Genomic DNA, 22,806 nt, shown 5'->3' with positions numbered 1-22,806 from the left:
AGACAGACAGAGAGAGACATAGAGACAGAAAGCGAGAAATCACCCCCCAGAGGGGGATGGTCACACCGCAATCCCTTCTCCTCCATTCTCCTCTCGGGATCTTGGGCACGCACGCACACGCGCCCGGCGTGAGTTTTAAGCCACCGGGTCCGGGACACGAACCGCGGTCGACTACGTGGGAGTCCAGCGACATAGCCATTACGCTAACTGCTGGTTCCCAGCCAACTAATTTTTGACAAAGGATATAAGACAATCCAGTGGAGGAAAGAAAGTCTTTTCAATAAATGATGTTGGATAAAATGGATAGCTATCTGCAGGAAATTAAATTAGACCCCCATCTCTCACTATTTATAAAAATTAAGTCAAAAGACTTAAACATAAAGCATAAAACTACTGGAGCAGAACACTGAAGAGACACTTCAAATACTGTAGTTGATGATGATTTCTTGAATAAGATCCCTAAAGCAAGGGCTATAACACCGAAAATAGATATGTGAGATTACATCAAGCTAATACACTTCTGCACAGCAAAGGAAATGATAAATAGACATTCCACAAAATGGGAGAAAATATTTGCAAAGTATACTTTAGACAATCAATAAAAACCAGAATATAAAAAGAACTGAAAACAGTTCACACACAGCGCCTCCATTCCATAATAATACAATCAAAACAGGGCGATTGAGCTGAACTGACAACTCTACTGAAGATGTATGAGTGGCTAAAAAGCAGGAAAAAATATTCAACTTCTCTTATCACAAGGAAATGCAAGCAAAATCTACATTAATAGATATCACCTAACCCCAGAATGGCTATGATAAAAACAACAACAACAAAGAATAAAAAGTACTGGCAAGGTTGCCGAGATAAGGGAACCCTTGTGCCCTGTGCCCTGCTAGTGGAAATGTAAATGAGTATAGTTAATGTGAAAAAAATCACAGAAGTTCCTCAAAAATCTAAAAATAGAATTAACATATACACTGGACTTCCACATGGTCAACCATGGTTTGAGTCCCAGACCTGGTGACTTGCTTTCTCACTTTCTCTCTTTCTCTCTCTCTCTCTCTCACTGTTTAATTATTTAAATAATTAAATTTTTTTTAAAAAAGAACAATAAAATCCTGTCATTTGTCATAAACCTAGAAGATACAATGCTAAGTGAAATAATCCAGACTATGACAGACAAATACCATCTGTCCCACTTAACATATATATTGAATGTCCGTCCACACTCTACGGTGGGAACTGAAGGCCTTGAAATCACAGAGATATAGAGTAATGATAAATCGTAGTAGTTGCTTGAGGAAGGATGGGTGGAGGTTTGTGATAACATTCATAATTGACCCAAGAATGCAGATAAATAAGAAGAAGAGGCTATGGGATGGTATATCGCAGTGCAGCAAAAAGTATGGACAATGTTATATATGTTTTTTTAAAAAGTTATTCACAAATGTGTACAACACAATGTTATATTCAATGTTGAAGAAGATAAACATGAGTATATCCTTGATTTGATTACTGTACACTATATGTATGCTTTAAAAACTACACCATAGCCCACAATGATATACTCTGACTATATGTAAATAAATCATAATTAATAATAATAATAATTTTTTAAATGAAAGAACTTCCGATTTCCAGTTATATTGGAAGATATAATTTAGCATAATAGAGTTAACTGGATTATCTGTAAATTAAAAAAAAAAATTGTATCTATAGGGATATTGTTAAATTTTTATTTTTTGTTCCTATTAATAATTTGATAGTACTAGGCTCAGAGAGAACCATTTGTAGTACACTGACTCTGAAATTTTCTGAGATTTATATGTTGTATTTTTATGAATGTTACAGATATTCTTAAAATGAATTCTTATAAATTCTCCAGAAAAAATCAATACTGTATGGATGAAAACTGTAAACAAAAAACCTTGCCCTCTTCTTTTAATGGTTTGAGTCCCAGACCTGGTGACTTGCTTTCTCACTTTCTCTCTCTCTCTAAACTAAAATATTCCTGGCTTTTTTTTTTCTTCTAAATAATTAGAATTGGATTTCTTTGTATGGGATTCCTATTTTAGCAAATGTACACTGTAATAAGTGATAATAACAACTTGTAGCGGGTTGCTGTAGAATTAAATGGATAACAAATTTATAAGTCTTGCTTTCATAAATGCCTGACACTTGCGCTCAATAAATATTAGCTAACTTTATTTTTAATATTTTTGTTATTGTTCCTTTTAGTCAAAGCTTGTTCCTGCCCGCTATGTTTTAGAAATCTGTTTCATGAAAGAAACTCTGAAGTGTTCGTTGCACTGTTCACTGTATTTGATGAGACAGGTATGCTTTGTTTTAAATAAATGTCAGTCTGTGTGTTAACCTTTCGGTGAAATATTTTGGGGGAAAATTCCACATAGAAGTTTTTATTCCAAAACAAACTTAAAATTGAAAGCTGACTTTTGTGTTTGTAAAAGTTAGTCACTTAACACACTGAGTTTTTGATTATGTACTTGTAGAATAAATTTCTTTTTAAAAAAATACAAACGTTTCTTAATAGAAAACTTCATATAAATGTAAACTACATTGTTTTAAACTCCAGTGGTTTGATTAAACTGTGAAATGGAAAGTTTTGTTATCTTTTTAACAACATGGTTTACTTACTTTTACAAAAATATTTTTTCATCCTATAATCAACTGTGCAGAAGAAACAGTTCAATACAGTAAATCTTAAAATCATGATTTGAAAAGATATAATTTAGCATAATAGAGTTCATTCTAAAACATAACCTTGATAATTAACATTATATCATTCTAAGCTAATTCAAAAAAGAATTTTGTGTACATGATTATTTTTTCTAGTCATTACTTACCCTTTTTCATATGTGAATTCATCTTTCAGGGAATTAGCTTATGATTCCCCAATAAAGACAGATGGAATGTCAATTTTCTTTAACACGTCAACTGTATAGAAGAATAATAAAATTATTCGTAAAAGCCTAAACTTAGTATATAATCGACCTTTAGTCACAATAGTAGCAAATGCAACAACAATTACCATCAACTTTAGTTATCTATTGGTTGATTTTCTAAATTACAGATTTATGCTTATCATCAAAGTCATTGAAAATATTGTTATATTTACAGCAAATGGTAACATTTTATATATATGTGTGCATGTATATATATATAAAATGTATATATATACATACACACATACACACACACACACACACACACACACATATATATATATATATATATAAAATCACCTCACTTAATTTAATACAGTCCCATGAAACTGAGACAAATTTTACTACTCCCATTTGGTTTCTTCCTCTGTATACATAACTTAAACTGTTAGAGAAAGAAACTCTAGGCTGTTTTCCCATATAAGCCTTAATCCTTAAAAGAGAAAAAATTTCTTTTACATACCCATTTCCAGGAGAGATATAAGCCAGAGAATGTAAGAAAACACCACTTTACAACAGTCTTTAAAATAACACCACATAATCTCTATCTTTCCAGAATGAAAGGCTGACAGAGGTTGAGAGAATAGGTCAAGAAAGCTGGGTAAATTTCTACTTCCTCCTAAGCATGAAGTTCATGGTAAAGCTTTGTGTTTTGATTGTATCTTAAGAAAGCTGACTCTATACCCACATTCAAAACCAAAATCAAATGCTATCAAAAAAGAATTTTGTAAAAATTACCCATTACTAAGGAATAGACAAAAAAAAAAAAAAAATTCTCACACACACATATACACATATACTCTTAAGAGGACAAGAACCAAACTGGTTAGTCAAAGAGATTTTAAGTACTGTTTTAATATCAATGGGCCCAATAAATTTATATCAATGGGATCATACAACAGCAGGATAGATAGTACAATTTTCCCACTCAATGATGTACCTCAGATATCCTATCAAGTCAGTAAATACACATCTATCTCATCACTTTTAGTAACTGTAAAGGCTTTATTATAGGATTATACATACTTTAGGGCAGTATTGTCTACCTTGCTAGGAGATTTTTCTATACAACATGTCGGTTTAAAATTTTTTTATTTGATACTTAAAACTTGGAATTAGGGACCAGCAGGTGGCATGGTGGTTAAGGCACTGGACATCCCCACATGGTCAACCATGATTCAAGTCTTGAAACTGCTGACTTGCTTTCTCACTTTCCCTTTCTCTCTCTGTCTCTCTCTCTCTCTCTCTCTGTCTCTGTCTCTGTCTCTCTCTCTCTCTCTGTGTGTGTGTGTGTGTGTGTGTGTGTGTGTGTTTAAACTAAAATGAATGGATGAATAAATAAAATTAAATAATTATTTTTAAAAACCTTGGAATTATATACCCTTTGTAAAATGCTTTCTTTCATGAAGGTGCTCACATAAAGTGAAGAAAGAACTTTTGGCTCATAACTACTGGCTTATACATAATGGACTTACATCATCTCTTTGAATTATGATATCTAAGGAGATATAGGAAGTGCCTCAATTTAGTAAGAAGATGGAGGTCAAAATGCTGTATGCAAATATCAATAGCCTTCATGAAGACTGTAGGATTATTTACCTACTGAAAAACCAAACACACTCTAGTTCACAAAATACTTCTAAAAAACACTAAGTTTTAGTTTTGATTTATAAAACAACTCTGTGAAGTACATACTGCCAAACAGCATTATTATATCACAGATAAATTATAATTTGAAATGGCCAGCCTCAATCTCTCCAGATTCATGTATTCAAGTGCCTATTCAATACTACCCTATTGCCTAGTAGATATTTCAAACTTAATGTTTCTCAAACAGAACAACTTCCTATATTCCTCCCTTTTCTTTATTCCCTATCATCTTATCAACTTCAGAATATACCCACAATCCCAGCACTTTTCATTACTCTGACTACAAATACTCCAAATTGCCACCATCCCTGCCCAATGCTGCTGCAATTCCGTGGATGGTCTCTGCCAGTACTCTTGTCCATCTTTCACCTTCAGTCTACTCTGAACAGCCAAAGGGATCCTTCGAAAAGATGTCAGATCATCTCACATCCCTCTTTTAAAACTATTCACAATCAATTCCAAAGCCCATATGGTGACCTTCAAGGCTCAACATAATTTGCCCCTGGCTCCTTGTGTATGCTCACTCCCTGCCACTGTCTCCCTGTTGTTCTTTCTGTGGCTTTCTGCCACACCCTAGAAACACCAAGCAAGCCTTTGAACTTGCTGTTCCCTCTCTGGAACACTCCTCCTCCAAAAATCTGCATGACTCAGCCTCTCACTTTAGAATTATGCTCAAATATTGGGGCTGGCAGGTGGTATGGTAGTTAAGGGCTCTGGACTCCCACATGGCTGACCACAGTTTGAGTCCCAGACCTGCAGGCTTGCTTTCACACACACTCTCTCTCTCTGTCCCTCTCTGGCTAAGTTGAAATAAATAAACGAAGTTAGATAAAATAATTCTAAAAAAAAAAAAAAAAGAACTGTGCTCAAATCTCAGTGTCTCATAAGTGCGTTCTCTGAATGACCTTATAAGGTCATTCCTCTCATTCCTGCCACTCTAAATCCCATCAGTTTATGTTTTTTATCATAGCTCTTGACACTATAGTACATCTATTTGATTATATGTTCCCTTTTTCTCCCCCACCTTAGAATATAATAATAATGATATCAACAATAAAAACTGATGAATAATTAAATGATGGCTAAGAACCAAGTAGTCTTCAGATGCTTCATAATTCTTAATTTAGTCAATCCTCACAACAACCCAGTAAGGTAAGTACTATTATCATCCTCATTTCACATATCAGAAACAGAGGCACAGAGATGTTAGGTTACATAGCCAAGGTCACACAGTTATTAGATGGTAAGGCTGGGATTCGAAGCCTGGCAGAAAGCACTTTCTTAACTACTGCTCTGTAACCTCAATGAAAGGCATAAAAGCAGAGCCTTTGTCATTCCCTGCTATAGTCACGGTGCCTAAAACGGTATGCTGCTAAACAATATTTGTTTATGAAACAAGGCATGGAAAAAAGGAGAAGTAAGAAACCCAGAGATTCTGATAATTTGGCCTGGTTACATAGTTAGGAATCTGCACAGCCTAGAAACACACTTGAGGCTCTTGACTCCTTATCTAAGCTCTTCCTGCACTACCATGGCCTAGATGACCTCAGATATCTTTTCTCATATGACCTTCACAACCTTGTGAGGGCAAACAAGAATTAAAGTCATTCGTATTTTTATAAACGAAAATAATGAATCTAAGTTAACAATTTCCCCCGAAGGAAGCAGGCTGGTTCATCTATCGACTAGCCTGGAATAAAACCTCGTGTTCTGGTTCTAAAGTTGGTGTTCTTCCCACCACACTCTGCCTCCTCCTGAAGATGAAGAATGTTACTGGCTCAGTGAGTTAGCCCATCCTATGCCCTGACTGAAATAAAAATGGGTACATTCCTTGTGTGAAGTGTTGCCAACAAGAAGCGTTAAAAATTCCTTTTATTTCAAGACATTGAAACCTCCACTCCTAGGTAAACACCAATATTCCTTGTAGTTGGGAACGACAGGAATAGATATAGGTCCCTTTTGATAAATCTCTTTCTTCTATCAAGTAAGAAAAGATAAAAATGGTAAAGAGCTTTACAACATTTGCCTTTGGATATTCAGTGTTCAAACACACTTTCACAGGTGAGGATGAAGCAAAATATTGCAGAAAGTAACCTAAACAATCAAGTAGAGAACCCAAATTCTGAGTAATCTCGGAAATATAACAATTCAGTTGGAACATTTCCATGGCAACAGCAGGATTATATGGCTATGTGCTACTTTTAATATTTAGCACATTTTTCTTAGGAACTGACATGATTATTACAAAAAGGTTTTATGGTATCATAAGACAAAATAGGTGCTAAAGGGAACCAACACTTTCAGTCTGCAAAATTTTTATTATAAACATGTCAAAAGATGGGACCAGCAGTTAGCGTAATGGCTATGTCGCTGGACTCCCATGTAGTCAACTGCTGTTCGAGTTCCAGACCTGGTGGCTTAAACTCACGCCGAGTGCGTGTGCATGCGTGCCCAAGATCCCAAGAGGAGAATGGAGGAAAAGGGATTGCAGTGTGGCCATCCCCCCGAGGGGGTGATTTCTTGCTTTCTATCTCGCTGTTTCTTTCTGGCGAGCGCAAGCGCCCTATAGCAAAAACCTCTAAAAAAAAAAAAAAAAAAAGAAAAAAAAAACTATACAGAAATTACAACTGGGGGCTTAAATTAGAATTCAGGCCTACCTCCAGAGTATGTGTGCTCTCCACTTTTCCAGTAATGCAAACAAATGACAAGAATTACTGACCTGGAATGTATCACATTGGATACATTTTTTTTTAAGGAGATAATTAAAAGAGGCAAAGAAAAAAATGTGTCAAATCTGCAGTACCAACTGAACTAGTTATTTGCTAAGTAAAATCTCTTAATTGAGTAAGTCCTCTTAATTCTCATGCAGTGGTTGTCAAACTAACTGTTCCTGAAATGAAAGAACTTCTTAGAGGTACTTCATAGATTCTACAATCACAAAGATTTAATCAGCTAGAAATTTTAAATGATAATTTAAAATACTGTATAAAGAAATTAACTAAGAGGGGGCCAGCAGATGGTATAGTTGTTAAGGTGCTAGACTCCCACATGGCCGACAGCAGTTCAAGTCCTAGACCCGGCGGCTTGAAATTCATACCAGGCTGGTGTGCGTACATGCCCCAAATCCCAAGAAGAGAATGTAGGAAAAGGGACTGCAGCACAGCCATCCCCTCTATCCCTGGGGGGGAGGGGAGTGTGATTTCTCACTTTTTCCTTCTCTGTCTCTCCAGCAAGTACACATGTCCTATGGCAAAAATGTCAGGAAAAAAAAATTAAATAAGGAACTCATTAGTAAATTCTACTTTTTATACATTATAATGCTGTCTCATTATACTAAGGGTAAGAAGGCCAAACAACAACAAACACTGTCACAGGCTATGAAGATAGTATCTTTGACTAAGAATTATAAAATATTTCCTACTGAAGATGTAGCTGTTTAAAGTTCTAAATGCATTCCAACGTATTACGTATCCGTCCATGGCTACATATCTAATCTAAGCTCTTTATCTTGCTCTACGCGCGCCTTAAATGTACGATCAATGGAACATAAAATACTATGGTTATGTGCTAAAAGAAAAACAAAAATAAAAGATCTAATCATGAATACAGATGGTGAATCATGTTAGCTGCAATTAGAAAGATTTTGATAAAACCCACAGTGCTCTGAATGATAGAAACCACATTAACTGAAACAGATACTTCAAAAGTCACTGTCTGATTAAAGCCAATTATTTCATTAAAATTGGCTCCATTCCCCTACAAGCTAATGTTTAGTAGAAAGTAAAGAAAGATATTCCCATTTTTAGTTTAAAACTATGGACATGTCCATGTATGTCAAGGACTTAATAGCCAACCGGTGTAACGTGACTTTGAAATTCCATGAAAGCAATGCTATTTAGTAACCCTTAGGTCCTAAAATCCAAAAATCTCTAAATAAAATCACAAAAACTCTTCTACGGCAGTCTTAATTCAACATTTTTAACCTTTATTTAAAGTTTTGATTTTCCTATGGTTTTAACCAAAATATCAATAAATATCACACATAGGGAAAAGAAATGAACTGTCCAGGAAAAAACAAGTCAATTCCACCTCTAATTAAGAATAAAATTGTCCCAAGACAATTTTAGGACAGTTAGGAACTGGGAATTATCTTGTAGAGATGAAGTTTTGCTCTTTAAATAGAAAATGAAGGAAAGAAAATCCTGCCAGCTTTCAGTTTCAAATGGTCTGTCAAACAGGAGAAGAAAAGTGATACCTGTACTTACTGTCGTTGGATCCCATGCTAATGAGGTCATCCGAATCAACATTGTGAACTATGGCTGCTTTGTATCCTGCTCTCTGAGCATTTAAGACCTGCAAGTCAGGAAACGGTCACGTTATGAGGAAGATAAATGTTTATCATTATGTCCCTCAACATCAATAAATATAAATCAACTAGTCCATATCCAAGACTAGGTTATGTGTATAAACAGGAATAAATCTCAGGTGTGTTCTTGAAGTATAATGGATGTTTTTATGAATGATTATCAAGGACTTCAGATATCTTCTTGATTTCACTCATAACATTAAGTAAAATCAAGTGCAAATAAAGGCTAGGGATACAAACTAGAACATCAAAAGGACTCAAAGCAATAAATCTGTCTACCCTGAAAGAGACAGACTTGCTGTGCATGGCTCAGAAGTCATCACACCTTCTATATTTAATTCCACCTCTGCCACTTATTAGTGGGATAAATTCATGCAAATTACTCTTTTTTAATCCTCAGTTTTCTAAACTTTAAAATGGTTAATGACAATATTTTTGCATATATAAAATAACACTTTTTAAATGCTTAATAACATGTCTAACATATAGAAGTGAGTCAAACAAAAGCGATTATCATTCATTATTAACTTAATTACCAGCACTGTTCTTTACAATCTGGGCTGACCCTGCAGTGCTGCAGAGGAAGAGGAAGCCTGATCAAACATGGCTGACCAGGGTTCAAATCCCACCCCTATGGTTGCCAGGATCCTAACTGGATGGAGAATTAGAAGAAAAAGGACTGCAGTATGACCAGACCCCATAAGGGGATGCTTCTTTTCTCTGCCTTCCTCACTCCCTCCATTCTACTCTACTCTCTTTTCTCTCTCTCTCTCTCTCTCGCTCTCTCGCTCTCTCGCTCTCTCGCGCATACATACAAGTAAGCAGATGTACCCTCTTCATAGTAAACAGAAGAAAAATGTTCTTTAAAATTCCTTTCTAAGACTTTCAAACTATTACAAATATTGAATATCTCCAGCCTGAAGTTACTTACTTGGATACGATCTAGTTATTTAATTTTCCCTAAAGTTAGCCTCCAATGTAGTAATCTTTGCACCATAGAACATGGCTGGATATGTGGCAGAATTTTCTTACATGAAATACTTGAAGAGAACTGAAAAACATACCTCACTTTAAAAATAATAATCTGTTATAAATAAAAATAAACTCTGACCTGAAGTACATTTCATATGCTATTTACACCATTAGCAAAATAAAATATCAGGCCCAGCTACAGTGGTAGGGCAACGCAGATCTTGAATCAACCTAGATATACTGGGTGCACCCCCAAATACGCCTGTGATTCTGGCTGACTAGAAGACTAGGAAATGGGTGAAGTGGATGGGGTTGCAGTGTGGGAAGACCCTGTCAAGATTATTTATGTCTTTCTCATGAAATAAACAAATAAACTTTCCTTTAAAAATGAGGATCGGAACCAGCAATTGGCATAATGGCTATGTCACTGAACTCCCATGTAGTGGAACTGCGGTTCGAATCCCAGTGGCTTAAACTCACACCAGGCACATGTGCATGCGTGCCCAAGATCCCGAGAGGAGAATGGAGGAGAAGGGATTGCGGCGTGGCCATCTCCCCTGGGGGGTGATTTCTCGCTTTCTGTCTCTCTATCTGGCTAGTGCACGTGCCCTATAGCAAAAACCTCTCCATTAAAAACAAAAAAATGGGCCAGTTTCACAGTGCAGCAGTTATCTACAGACTTTGCAATCCCTATCAAATTTCAACATCATTACTGATATAAATTTAAAAACTAAACTTAAAATTCATAGAGAATCACAAAAAAAAAATCCTGAATAGCCAAAGCAATCATTAGCAAAAAGACCAAGGCTGAAGATATCATACTGTTTAATTTCAACCTTTACTACAAAGCTATAGAAATTTAAAAAGAATGGTTCCGGCAATAAAACAAGATCCACTGATCGATGGACCAAAACAGAGAGCCCAGAAATGAATCCACACATGAGTGGTCAATCAATTTTCAAGAAAGGTGCCAAGATAATCTCTTCAATAAGAAGTTTTGAGAAAACTGGATATCTACATGTAGAAGAATGAAATTGGGCCCTTATTTAAAAAAATGGGATTACAGACTTAAACATAAGACCAGAAACTGTGAAATTACTATAAGGAAACAAGGAGGAAAAATTACTCGTCATTAGTCTGACCAATAATATTTTGGATTTGACCCCAAAAGTAGAGGGGGGGGAAATCTAAAAAGTTTCTGTACAGCAAAGAAAACAATTAACTGTACAGAGACAACTTAAGGATTAAAAGAAAATATTTGTAAGACATACAACCAGTGAAGGGTTAAAATATATAAGGAGTTCAAACAACTTAATGTCCAGAAAAAAAAAACAAAAATTCAATTAATAATGGATTAAGGGATTTACATAAAAATTTCTCAAAAGACATACAAATGGCCGGTAGTCAAATTTAGAAAATGCTCAATATCACTAAAATGCAAATGTTCAATGGGGAAAAATAAGGGTGTTGAGGTGTTGGGTAATGTTAATAATTTGATTTAACTATTACACATTGTGTTAAAAAATCATGACATCACTTTGTATCCCATAAATGTATAAGCCATCTTCAAAAAGTTCATTTTAAAAATACTACTTAGAAACTGTGCGTGGGGGAACCAGCAGTTAGCGTAATGGCTATGTCGCTGGACTCCCACGTAGTCGACCGCGGTTCGCGTCCCGGACCCGGTGGCTTAAAACTCATGCCGGGCGCGTGTGCGTGCGTGCCCAAGATCCCGAGAGGAGAGTGGAGGAGAAGGGATTCCAGTGAGACCATCCCCCCTGGGGGGTGATTTCTCGCTTTCTGTCTCTATGTCTCTCTCTGTCTGTCTGGCGAGCGCACATGCCCTACAGTGAAAATCTCTCCAAAAAAAAAAAAAAGAAACTGCGTGTGGATTTTAAAATATTTTGGACCAAAATAAATGTGTAACTTCAATTCCATTTTTCCGTGAACTTTTTGAAGTTCCCTACATAATTATAGATTGCCAATTACGATAAAATACAAAATATATTGTTATAATTTTTAAAAAGTAAAAATTGTATGAGTCAGCACATGGCATGAAGATTAAGGTGGTTGGTTCCCACATGCTGACTGCATGGTTTAAGTCCTAGACCCAGTAGCCTGAAGGACACACCAGGCACATGTGTGTGCATGCCCAGAATCTGAAGAGGATAATGAAGGAGAAAGGACTGTGGTATGGCCATGCCCTGTGGAAGGTGCTTTCTTACTTTCTCTTTCTCTGTCTCTATCTCTCTCTAGTGAGTATGTGCAAACTAGAAAAAAAATTGTAGTTCATTTCAATAAGTTTTATTGTTTTTTTGTTTGTTTTGTGTGTGTGTGTGTGTGTGTTTATTTAAGAGAGATTTTTGCTACAGGATGCATGTGCTTGCCAGAAAGAGAGACAGAAAGTGAGAAATCACCCCCTGGTGGGGATGGCCACATTGCAATCCCTTCTTCTCCGACCACCTCTCGGGGTTTTGGGCATGTGTGCACATGTGCCTGGCATGAGTCTTTAAGCCACCAGGTCCAGGACTCGAACCGCAGTTGACTACGTGGGAGTCCAGCAACATATCATTAGGCCATCTGCTGGTCCCCATTTCAACAAGTGTTTGTTGAATTTATGTAATGAATACAATACTGTGTGCTGGGCACAATGGAAAATTCAAAGGCAGCTCAGTAACATTCATTATCCTATTTATGAATATCCAAACAAATCAGGTGCTTTCTTCCCTCTGTGTACCTGTTCATACTACCATTTCAGCCTCAAACAGCCTTTATCTTTTGATCGCTTATCAAGGCATCAAATTCCATCATCTGCATGGACCCACACCCTGTCCCACATGGCATCTCCAAGTACCCACATTAATTGTTCCCTACTTACTTATGGTAACTTGTTTATATTATTCGTCAAGAGCTTACATAGTGCCTCATATTTAACTTATGTATACATGTACTATCCCATTTCCAAAACAGGCCTTCAGGAGGTCCCACAGATGTCTACATAAGACCTTTCCTGGTAGGACAAGACAAAATAATCATCAATCTTGTGAGAGACTTTCTCACTCCCAAATTATTGGGTCGTCACAAAAGTTGTAACATATTTTTCTAGGTTTTTCTATGCAAAAAATGCATTATGATTTTTCCAATGATGCAATATTATCAACTACTGATATAAATTAATTGATTTACAGCAATCTGCTGTGTGTGCGTGTGTGTAATTAAATCTAGCTATTAAGTTCTAAAAACTGTACCAAGCAACTGAGGAAAAACATTTATTTTATGCATCCAAAATGCAATTGTTTCTATGAATACAATATAAAATGACATCTAACAAAATTTAAAAATCCTAAAATAGAAAATTAGAAAAATCACAAAAATGGGAAGGAATTCTATAAGCATCATGTAAACTCTAAAAATAGAAGCATGTTTTCACATTTTTAACAAGTATGAAGACTTCTCCAAGGTTTTTGTTGTGTTTTTATTGACGCGTAAAATAAAAGAAATGGAATTAAATCAAGGAACACATTAACATATGGACCAACAGGCTTATGAATACAAACAAGGAAAATATACCCATGTTTATGAACTATAAAACTCGTGTCAGTCAAATTAAATTACATTTTCAACTAAGCAGCAGCTGGTATTTTTAAGAACATACAAAGCGGAAATAAAACCTAAATGGTTTAGTAAGAATGTGCAATGTTTTTCATTCTTAAGATGTAAGCTCAAACACATAGTGTCAGATGAAAGCAAAGAACTCAGATTCATGAACAAAAGTACACACAGTGAAAAAAAATAAATCCAAAACAGCCATCCAAACTGAACGTTACATAAAGTCTTCTGAATTGTATTGTCAACCTGCCTTTATAAGGAGACTGATCAGTGCTCTTAGCTCAAATTATGATAAAGGCACTGAGTATTTTACATCTAATCAACAATCAGAAGCAACTAAATTATGTAGACAAGGTGGCACTTAACCAAGAGTTTCAAAGAAATAGAAGACCGCTGGCTTGTTATTATAAATAAGCAGTATGTCAGAAGATAAGACTGCTAATGGAAGAGTCTTCAACAAGACGGGTTCTAAAAGGAACCCTGGAAATGATGTATTAATAATAGTTCATCTTATTTCCAGAATGAACAAACTGTTAATACTAACACAAGTAAAACATGCCTTAAAAAAATAATTGATTGCACTGTTAAGATGAGCACGAAAAGAAATTATTTGAAGGAAACATGGGCATTGAGTTGTGGAAATTACTGATAGGGCATATTTAATGAGGCTCCAGATCAAAGGCTATATGAATAAAAGAAACCCCTATTTGTTAGTGCATTATACATATGACCTCTAATACCCACCAGTGTAATGTATCCTTTTCCATATTTTAGAAATAAGGAAAGAAGGATAAATAAAACTGCCCCCATGTCCCACTTAGAGCTAAGCTATGATAAGAGCCAGGACGGCTAATCTTATCTATTATTTTTACAAATGTCTAGGAAGAGAAACCTAAGTGAAAAATTATTAAGACTCAGATAACATTGATCTTTTACACCATTGTGGGCTGGAGGAACAAACCTGTAAGTACAACAGCACAAGCCAAGAAGAAATGCATTACAATATTGAGGCTGAGTTTGTAGAAACGTAGAGAGCAAAATAGTATGAGGTGAAGTACCTATTAGAGATTTTTATGAAACTTCAATTACACCTCAACAAAGAGAAGAAATGTGGGTTAACAATAGAAAAAATTGAGAAAAATTTTTCACACAGAAGATACAGCAAGACATATGGCCTATTTAAAGACATATTTAAAACAAAACAAAAACCACACAGTGACCTGACTTAAAGAGGAGGGGTATTGACAGGTAGAAAAGCAGAGTAGGTAAAAGTACAGAAGCTTGGAACTAGACTATCTGGATTGTTGTATAAACTTATGCAAGACTAACCTTCTATAAAATTAGTATGATGATATACCCAATCAAAGGGTCATTCTGAGGATTAAATTTTAATATACATAAAGTAATTAATATAGTGCCTAAATGGTGCCTGGAAGATACTAAATAAAATTGGTTATGATTGGGACGAGCAGTTGGCATAATGGCTATGTCGCTGGACTACCATATAGTCGAATGTGGTTCGAGTACTGTACCCAGTGGCTTAAACTCACACTGGGTATGTGTGCATATGTGCCCAAGATCCCAAGAGGAGAATGGAGGAGAAGGGATTGTGACATGGCCATCCCCCCCCCCGAGGGGGGGGTGATTTCTCGCTTTCTGTCTCTCTATTTCTCTCTGTCTTTCTGGCGAGCATAGGTGCCCTATAGCAAAAACCTCTCAAAAAAAAAAATTGGTTATGATTATTACTGTTGTTATTAGTTGTTTTCTTTTAGACAGATTTTTGCTACAGGGCATATGTACTCACCAGAGAGACAGAGAGAGATAGAGAGAGAGAAAGCAAGAAATCACCCCCCAGGGGGGGAATGGCCATGCCACAATCCCTTCTCCTCCATTCTCCTCTCAGGATTTTGGTCACACATGCACATGCTCCCGGCGTGAGTTTCAAGCTGCCAGGTCCAGGACTCAAACCATGGTCAGCCACGTGGGAGTCCAGCAATGTAACCATTACACCATCTGCTGGTCCCACCAATGCTATTAAATCTTTATTGTTGCTGTTGGAGATAGTCAGAAGTGAGGCAAGAGAGGGGAAAATGAAATAGATTGTATAGTACCTTGGCCATTTGGAAAAGATTTAGGGTCTCCTCTGTCAAGAGTTAGAGTAGGTTTGGAATAAGGTGTTGACATGGCTACAGCAATGTTTTGAAACAATCTGGTAATGATTAGTTGAATTAGAGAGAAGAGATTGTTATGACAAGGCAGCATGATAGCAAAGATGTGAAAAATACTTTTTTTCTTCAAAACCAATTTTTGAACCTACAGAACTTGGGGAGTATCTTGGACTACAAATGGGAAAGCTGAGAAATACATATTGTTTGGATTGAGAAACAGGAGGGACTGGCTTTCAGCCTCCCACATTTGAGAGGTATCAAGGTTCTTGCAGGTGAAATACAATAGATTGGAACTTTAGAATTTAGAGATTTTCAGCTAATTTATTCATGTATTCATCCGACAAGTTTCAGGGATAAATCTACTACTATGATGCAGACAAACAGGCAAACTTCTAATAAAACATGGCTCGTTCATATTTGTATAGCCTTTGATCCCCTTTAATGCCTGTGCCTGATCTGAAGTCGGTGTACATCATTGCTTTTCTGGAAAGAGACACCACAAATAAGCAGACTTGTGCATAAGTCTAGGCTGCACGTCTGCAAAGGTGCTAAATAAAAATGCAACAGAGAGGATTCCGCCTGTGGAAAGGAGCATTGGAAAGAGCCCAGTTGTTCTATCAGATAGCAGTCTGGGTGCTCATATAAAATCCGACAGTTAGAACAAGAACATTTGTTATCTGAAATGCAAGTTGACATTTCAAAGTTGAAATTTTTAATCTAAATTATAGTACTGCTTTTTTCTTACATAAAGAATACGACAATGAATAAACAAACCCAAAAGCAGGATTACTTTAGGCAGACAGATAGGCGATACTCCAACACCACCATACATGTGAGAACGCCAGTCTTCAGATCACAGACAAAAAAACGTTTGATTCAGAATAGTAAGTATTTAAGATATATTCACTTCATGGAGGAGAAGGGACCATGGCATGGACATCCACCCTGGGGAATGATTTCTCACTTATTCGCTCGCTCGCTCTCTCTCTCTCTCTCTCTCTCTCTCTGTCTCTCCAGTAATGCACGCACTCTACGGCAAAACTAAAACTAACTAACTAACTAACTAAATATGTATGTAATATACTCTTCTAATTTTAATGATAACACAACCTTAGGTTTAGTTCACTATATAAACATTTATATTATAGGTATAAAAAGGCACTTTATTTTAACTGAATAGTAAAAATAGAATATACTGAAATAACTCAGACTGAAAATCATGTACAATAAAAACATGATTTAGAGAATAGTTCTGATGACAAGTCATACTTTTATTTACTAAAGCAAAGTAATAAAAACAGAAGTAGAAAAAATTAACAAATAGAAGAGAGATTCGACTACTCTGGTTTAGGTATAATTATAAAAATATCTATCTCAAGATGGATTTTGAGTGCTTAATCATTAAGAAGAAAATCACTATATTTTCTTAAACTCCCATTTAGTAATGATACCTTCAGTGGCTTTAAAGCATCCTCGTTTTCTTTTTTGCTACCAATCTATTGGGGCATCAGAAAAGTCATAATGCGTTTTTGCATAGAAAATATGTCATGACCTTCCAACGACATAATATTTTACTCCCTATGTATAAACTTGGCTTCAAATTTCAGACTGATAATTTTAAAATATTTTTGTTAACAGTGTTATCTACAAAAGTTCTACAGTTAGCATTCTATTTGTTGGTAAAGGAATGCAGACTTCTTCCTTCCTAACAGCAACATGGTGAAGGTTCATTCTCAGCACTTCTGGTAGACACAGTGCAGCAGATTCTGGTTAGGGAGCAGTAGGTACACAGAAGGGCAGCCATGATGGGACATTTGAGAGGGAGAAAAACACTAGAAAAACGGTTAACCCACTTTGACTTAATGAAAGCTACATTTCTCTCCACTCTTTTGCCCCTTTAGCCAAAATAATCATTACGCTTCAAGAAGGTAAAGTGATCAAAACCAGGAACACAGAACAGACGATTCCTGGGTTTGGAAAGTTAAATGAAAACACAGGCTGATAAGCTTAAAAACAAAAAACTACCCACTATACATGAATCATCATGGGGTTAACAGCAAACATGTCTCCCACCTAAAGAGTGCCTAACGAAATCAATAGGGACCATAATTTAAAACAGTAAGGGAACCCGAGCCACCAGCTCAGACAAAGCATTACTGGAGAGAGAGAGAGAGAATAAGTGAGAAATCATTCTCTTACATAAAGAATTTGTAATGTTCAAACAACAAAGAATAAACAAACCCAAAAGCAGGATTACTTTAGGCAGACAGACAGGAGATACTCCACCACCACCATACATGTATCTCCTGCAGACGCCCAGTGTTTCTGAGAACGCCAGTCTTCAGATCACGGACAAAAAAAGTTTGATTCAGAAAAAATTAAAGTAATTATATTAATTAAGATATTTTGTGAGTCAATAAAATGTATGTGTGTGGTGGGGGGAGAATGGAAAGCAATTGCAGACACCAGAGACAGTGTAGGAGGAGGGTGGGAAATGGCAGAGGATGATAAATAGGGGGAAAATACACACACACACACATTAAACTAGATATGGAAAATTATTGATGAAAACATGTACGATTAAGCCACTATGCAGTATATTCTGAATGGGAAATCACATTTTGTATGCTGTGACAATGCTCAGTGAATGAATATAAATTAATTAATTAATAAAAATTTAAAAAATAAAGTAATATCTTTAAAAAAAAGTGTTTCAGGGGAAGTTAAGAGAAAGGGAGTCAAGGGTAAAAAGAAGAAGCAAAACATTTAAGAGACACAAAAATGGGAAATTATCTGTTGATGATAATGTGTATGATAATACTTTTAACTGTACTAATACACAGTACAAGTAAGGAGTAACAGGTAGAAATCATACCTTGTAGGTAATTACATTCAATATAAATAGATTTAACATCCCAATCACAACAGATTGAGAGAATGGATTTTAAAACATAGTCCATTTATGTATTATCTACTTCACCTAACCAGACACTAGTAGGTTGAAAATAAAAGGAAAAGACATACCATGTAAACAGCACAAAACTGGACCTCAGGGTAAAAACTTACTAAACAAAGAATGACATTTCATAGTACCTTCTGTCAGGAAGAAAGGAGCCGTAAACATATATTATCTAATTGCAAGGCTCCAAAATACATCCCACACAAAAAAATGAAGAGATTAAAAGATACACAAAATTCAATAAAATAGTTGGAAGAGGTCAACAGACCAGAGATTGGTGGGACAGCAGTAAAACATGATGCTGGGCTGACCCACGTGGGAAGGGTCTGGGTTCTCATCCAGAGGCCTCCCTCATCATGCGAGACATAGGTGTGCTGAGAGCCAAGGCTGGCTGGGAGTGGATTGTTATACCAAGACCCTGTTGAGTAAAGATATTTTCTTTTTCCCGCAGGATTGATGTACCCTTTGTCAAAAATCAGTTGGCTGTTTGTCTTGGGGCTTATTTCTGGTGTCTTCATTCTGTTCCATTGTTCTGCATGCCTGCTTTTGTACCAATAGCATGCTGTTTTGATTATTATAGCATTGTAATATATTTTGGGGTCAGGGAGTGAGATGCCTCTATTCTTCTTGCACAGGATTGCTCTGGCAATACAGGGTCTTTTTATAACTCCAGAAAATTTCTGTGACTGTTTTTTCTAAGTCTGTGAAGAATATCTCTGGTAATAATATTGGGATTGCGGTAAACTTGCAGGTTAATTTGGGTAGGATTAAGATTTTGATTATATTAATTCTTCCAATCCAGAAACATGAGATGTCTTCCCACCATTTTGTGTCATTTTTGATTCTGTTCTTTAGTTTTTCATAATTTTCCTTGCAGAAGTCTTTGACTTCTTTGGTTAGGTTTATTCCTGAATATCTTATTTCTTGTGGTTACTATAAATGTAATTGCTTTCTTGAATTCTACCTCAGTCTGTTCACCGTTGGTTACAGAAATGCTATAGATTTTTGTATCCTGCCACTTTACTGTATTCATTTGACACTTTAAGAAGTTTTTTTGTTTTTTGATGTGTGGATTCTTCTGGGTTTTCTATATAATCATGTCATCTGCAAATAGAGATCATTTCACTTATATTTCCCTATTTGAATGCCTTTAATTTTTTATGCCTTTTATTTTTGTCTCTTGTCTGACTGCATTGGCTAGGACTTCTGTACTACACTGAAAAGGAGTGGAGAAAGTGGGCAGCCTCGTCTTGTTCCAGGGGAGGTTGAGAGGAAGGGAATCAAGGGTAAAAAGAAAGAAGAAAAACATTTAAAGGACACAAAAATGGAAAATTATCTGTTGATGATAATGTATATGATAATACCTTTAACTGTGCTAATATACAGTGTGTCCATGCTGGGAAACTGCATTTTGCAAGATGTAATGTAATGTAATGTAACATAATAATACAGTGACTAAATGTATAAAAAAAATTTTTTAATGTTTTAAAAAAAGACTCCATTGAGGGTGCTGTTTCTCTATCTGCCTGTCTGTCTGTCTCTTTGTATCTTTCTCCCTCATGGAAGAAATAAACTTAAAAAACAAACAAACAGGGCTGGCTCCACATGCAGTAGTGATGCACTGCTCAAAAGAAGCTGGATCCCATATGGCAGCCATAGTTTGAATGCCCAGTTCAGTCAGCCTGAAACAATCTGGGGAGGTACACAAATGCCCAAGATCTAAAAGGCTGGAAGACTGGAGGAAGGAAATTACAGTGGGACCAGACCCTGTGGAGGGTGCTCATCTCTCTGTAAATTGTGTGCACATGTGCTCTTATCATAAATAAAGGAAAAATGAAAAAGAAATGATAGTTAGAGATTGCAATGCCCCATTCTCAATAATGGATAGAAAAACAGACCAGAAGATCAAAAAGGAAACAAAAGACTAGAGCAACACTATAAACCATCTACACCTAACAGGTAGAACATTCCATCTGACAACAGGAGAATAAACATTCTCAAGTGCATATTCTACAGGACAGACCCCAGGAACCATTAAACATTCCTTGATAACTTTAAAAGTATTGAAATCAGACAAAGTGTATTTGCCAACCACGATGGAATAAAATTATTGGGTTGTCAGAAAAGTCATGACACGTTTTACATAGAAAAACATGTCATGCTTTTTTGATGACCCATTAAAAATCAGTATCAGAAGGGAATTTGGAAAATACACAAATATGTCAAAATTGAATGACATAATCCTAAATAACCAATGGGTCAAAAACTAAATCACAAGGAAGAGTTTTAACACGCTAAAGTAGGGGCAAGCAGATAGCGTATTGGATAGGGTGCTGGACTCCCACATGGTTGACCCAGAGGCTTGAAACTCATTGAATTCGTGTGCGTATGTGTCCAAAATCCTGAGAGAATGGAGGAGAAGGATTTGGGATATGGCCATCCTCCCTACGAAATGACTTCTTGTTTTCTGTTTCAGTGAGATCATGCACTCCATAGCAAAAATCACTCCAATAAATAAATAAATAAAAGTACATAAATACATACATACTCTAAGACAAATGAAAAGAAAAAGCTATCAAAACCTACAGGATACAGATAACACTGTACATTTGACAAGATCAATACCCTTCCATAAAAGTACTCAATGAACTAGAAATAGAATGCAATTTCCTTAACCTGATAAAGAGTATCTATAAAAATTCACAGCTTCAGGGTAAAAGACTAAATGTTTTCTACAATCAAAAAATTGAGAATTCCACTGCTGATGCTTCTATTTGCTATCCTACAGGAGGTTTTAGGCAGGAAAAATAGACAAGAATATTATATAAAAGGTATCTATATTGGAAAGATAGGAGCAAAACTATATGTAAATGGTATCATCTTATACAAGAAATCTTTTAAAGTTCATTGAAAATACATATTGTAAAAAAAAGGTATGCATAGATTTCTTTTTTTAACATTAAAATAAGTTCATACTTTAATTCTATTTTACCATGAGCTTTTTAATTGTTTTTTCCCCACAGAGAGTGTGTGCATGTGCATGCAAGAGAGAGAAAGAGGCAGAAAGAACCCTCAATAGAGTTTCATCATGCTGTGACCCCCCCTTTCCACAGCTCTCTAGCTCCTCAAGATCTTAGGTGCCTATACACACAACTTACATGTCTTTAGGCCAATCCAGGAATATGAACTTATGGTCAGCCATGCGGCCTCCAGCATAGCAGCCAGGTATACCACAGACTACATCACCTAGGCCATCATGAACTTCTGAAGTTCCTTTATATTTGAAAATCTTCAAAAGAATCTCAATTAACTACTAAAACTAATAAGTTCAGTCAAGTAGTTAGATAAAAGATCAATAAACAAAAATCAATTGTGTTTCTATACAGCGACAATAAACAATACAAAATAAAATGAGGAGAAAAGATCTCATCGTATAGTAGCAGCAAAAACAATACATAAGTATAAATTAAACAAAAGATGGGGTTAGCACATGGCGTGGTGGTTAAAGGGCTGGAATTCCCACATTGTCGACTGTTGTTCAAATCCTGAACCTGGTGGCTGCTTGCTCGCTCGCTCTGTCTCTCACTCTTCTGTCTTTCTCTGGCAAAACTCATGTGAAATAATAATAATAATAATAACAAATAGATAAATAATTATTTAAAAAAAAAAGAGAGAAAGATGTGAAAGGCCTGTTCGCTAAATTCAAAACACTGTAAGAAATTAAAGATGTCTTTAATTTATGTCTTTACTTAAATGGAAAGACATTTCATGTTCTCAGATTGGAAGACTTAACATAATTATTATGATGTCCATACTGCCTAAGTTGATCTACAATTTCAACTACCTATCAACATCCCAATGACTCTGTTTTTGTTTCCTATTTTATTTGCAGAAGTGAAATTTAGCTAATAGTACAATTCATATGGAAATTCAAGAGAACCAGAATAGTCAAAACAATCTTGAAAAAAACCAAAAGTGTAAGACTTGCAGTTCCCTATTTCAAAAGCTACTAAACAAAGCAACAGTAATCAAGACAAGATGGTACTGCATAAGAATAGATGTAACTCAACTGAACAGAACTGGAATTAACCAGGACACAATATTCCACAAATAGCA

At 35.9% G+C, this 22,806-nt stretch overlaps 1 protein-coding gene across 1 annotated transcript in view; it reads right to left on the bottom strand.

Moving 5' to 3' along the window:
* The window catches only part of RNF13 (ring finger protein 13), a 126,867-nt gene that overhangs the window by 39,691 nt on the left and 64,370 nt on the right, over positions 1-22,806 (bottom strand). The window contains 2 exon segments of the mRNA XM_014588282.2: positions 2,868-2,958; positions 8,882-8,969. Coding sequence (XP_014443768.1) covers positions 2,868-2,958; positions 8,882-8,969 — 179 coding nt within the window.

This window comes from Tupaia chinensis, unplaced genomic scaffold (genome assembly GCF_000334495.1).
Source record: "Tupaia chinensis unplaced genomic scaffold, TupChi_1.0 Scaffold000272_1, whole genome shotgun sequence".
NCBI lineage: Eukaryota > Metazoa > Chordata > Mammalia > Scandentia > Tupaiidae > Tupaia > Tupaia belangeri.
This window is presented reverse-complemented; position numbering and strand designations above follow the sequence as displayed.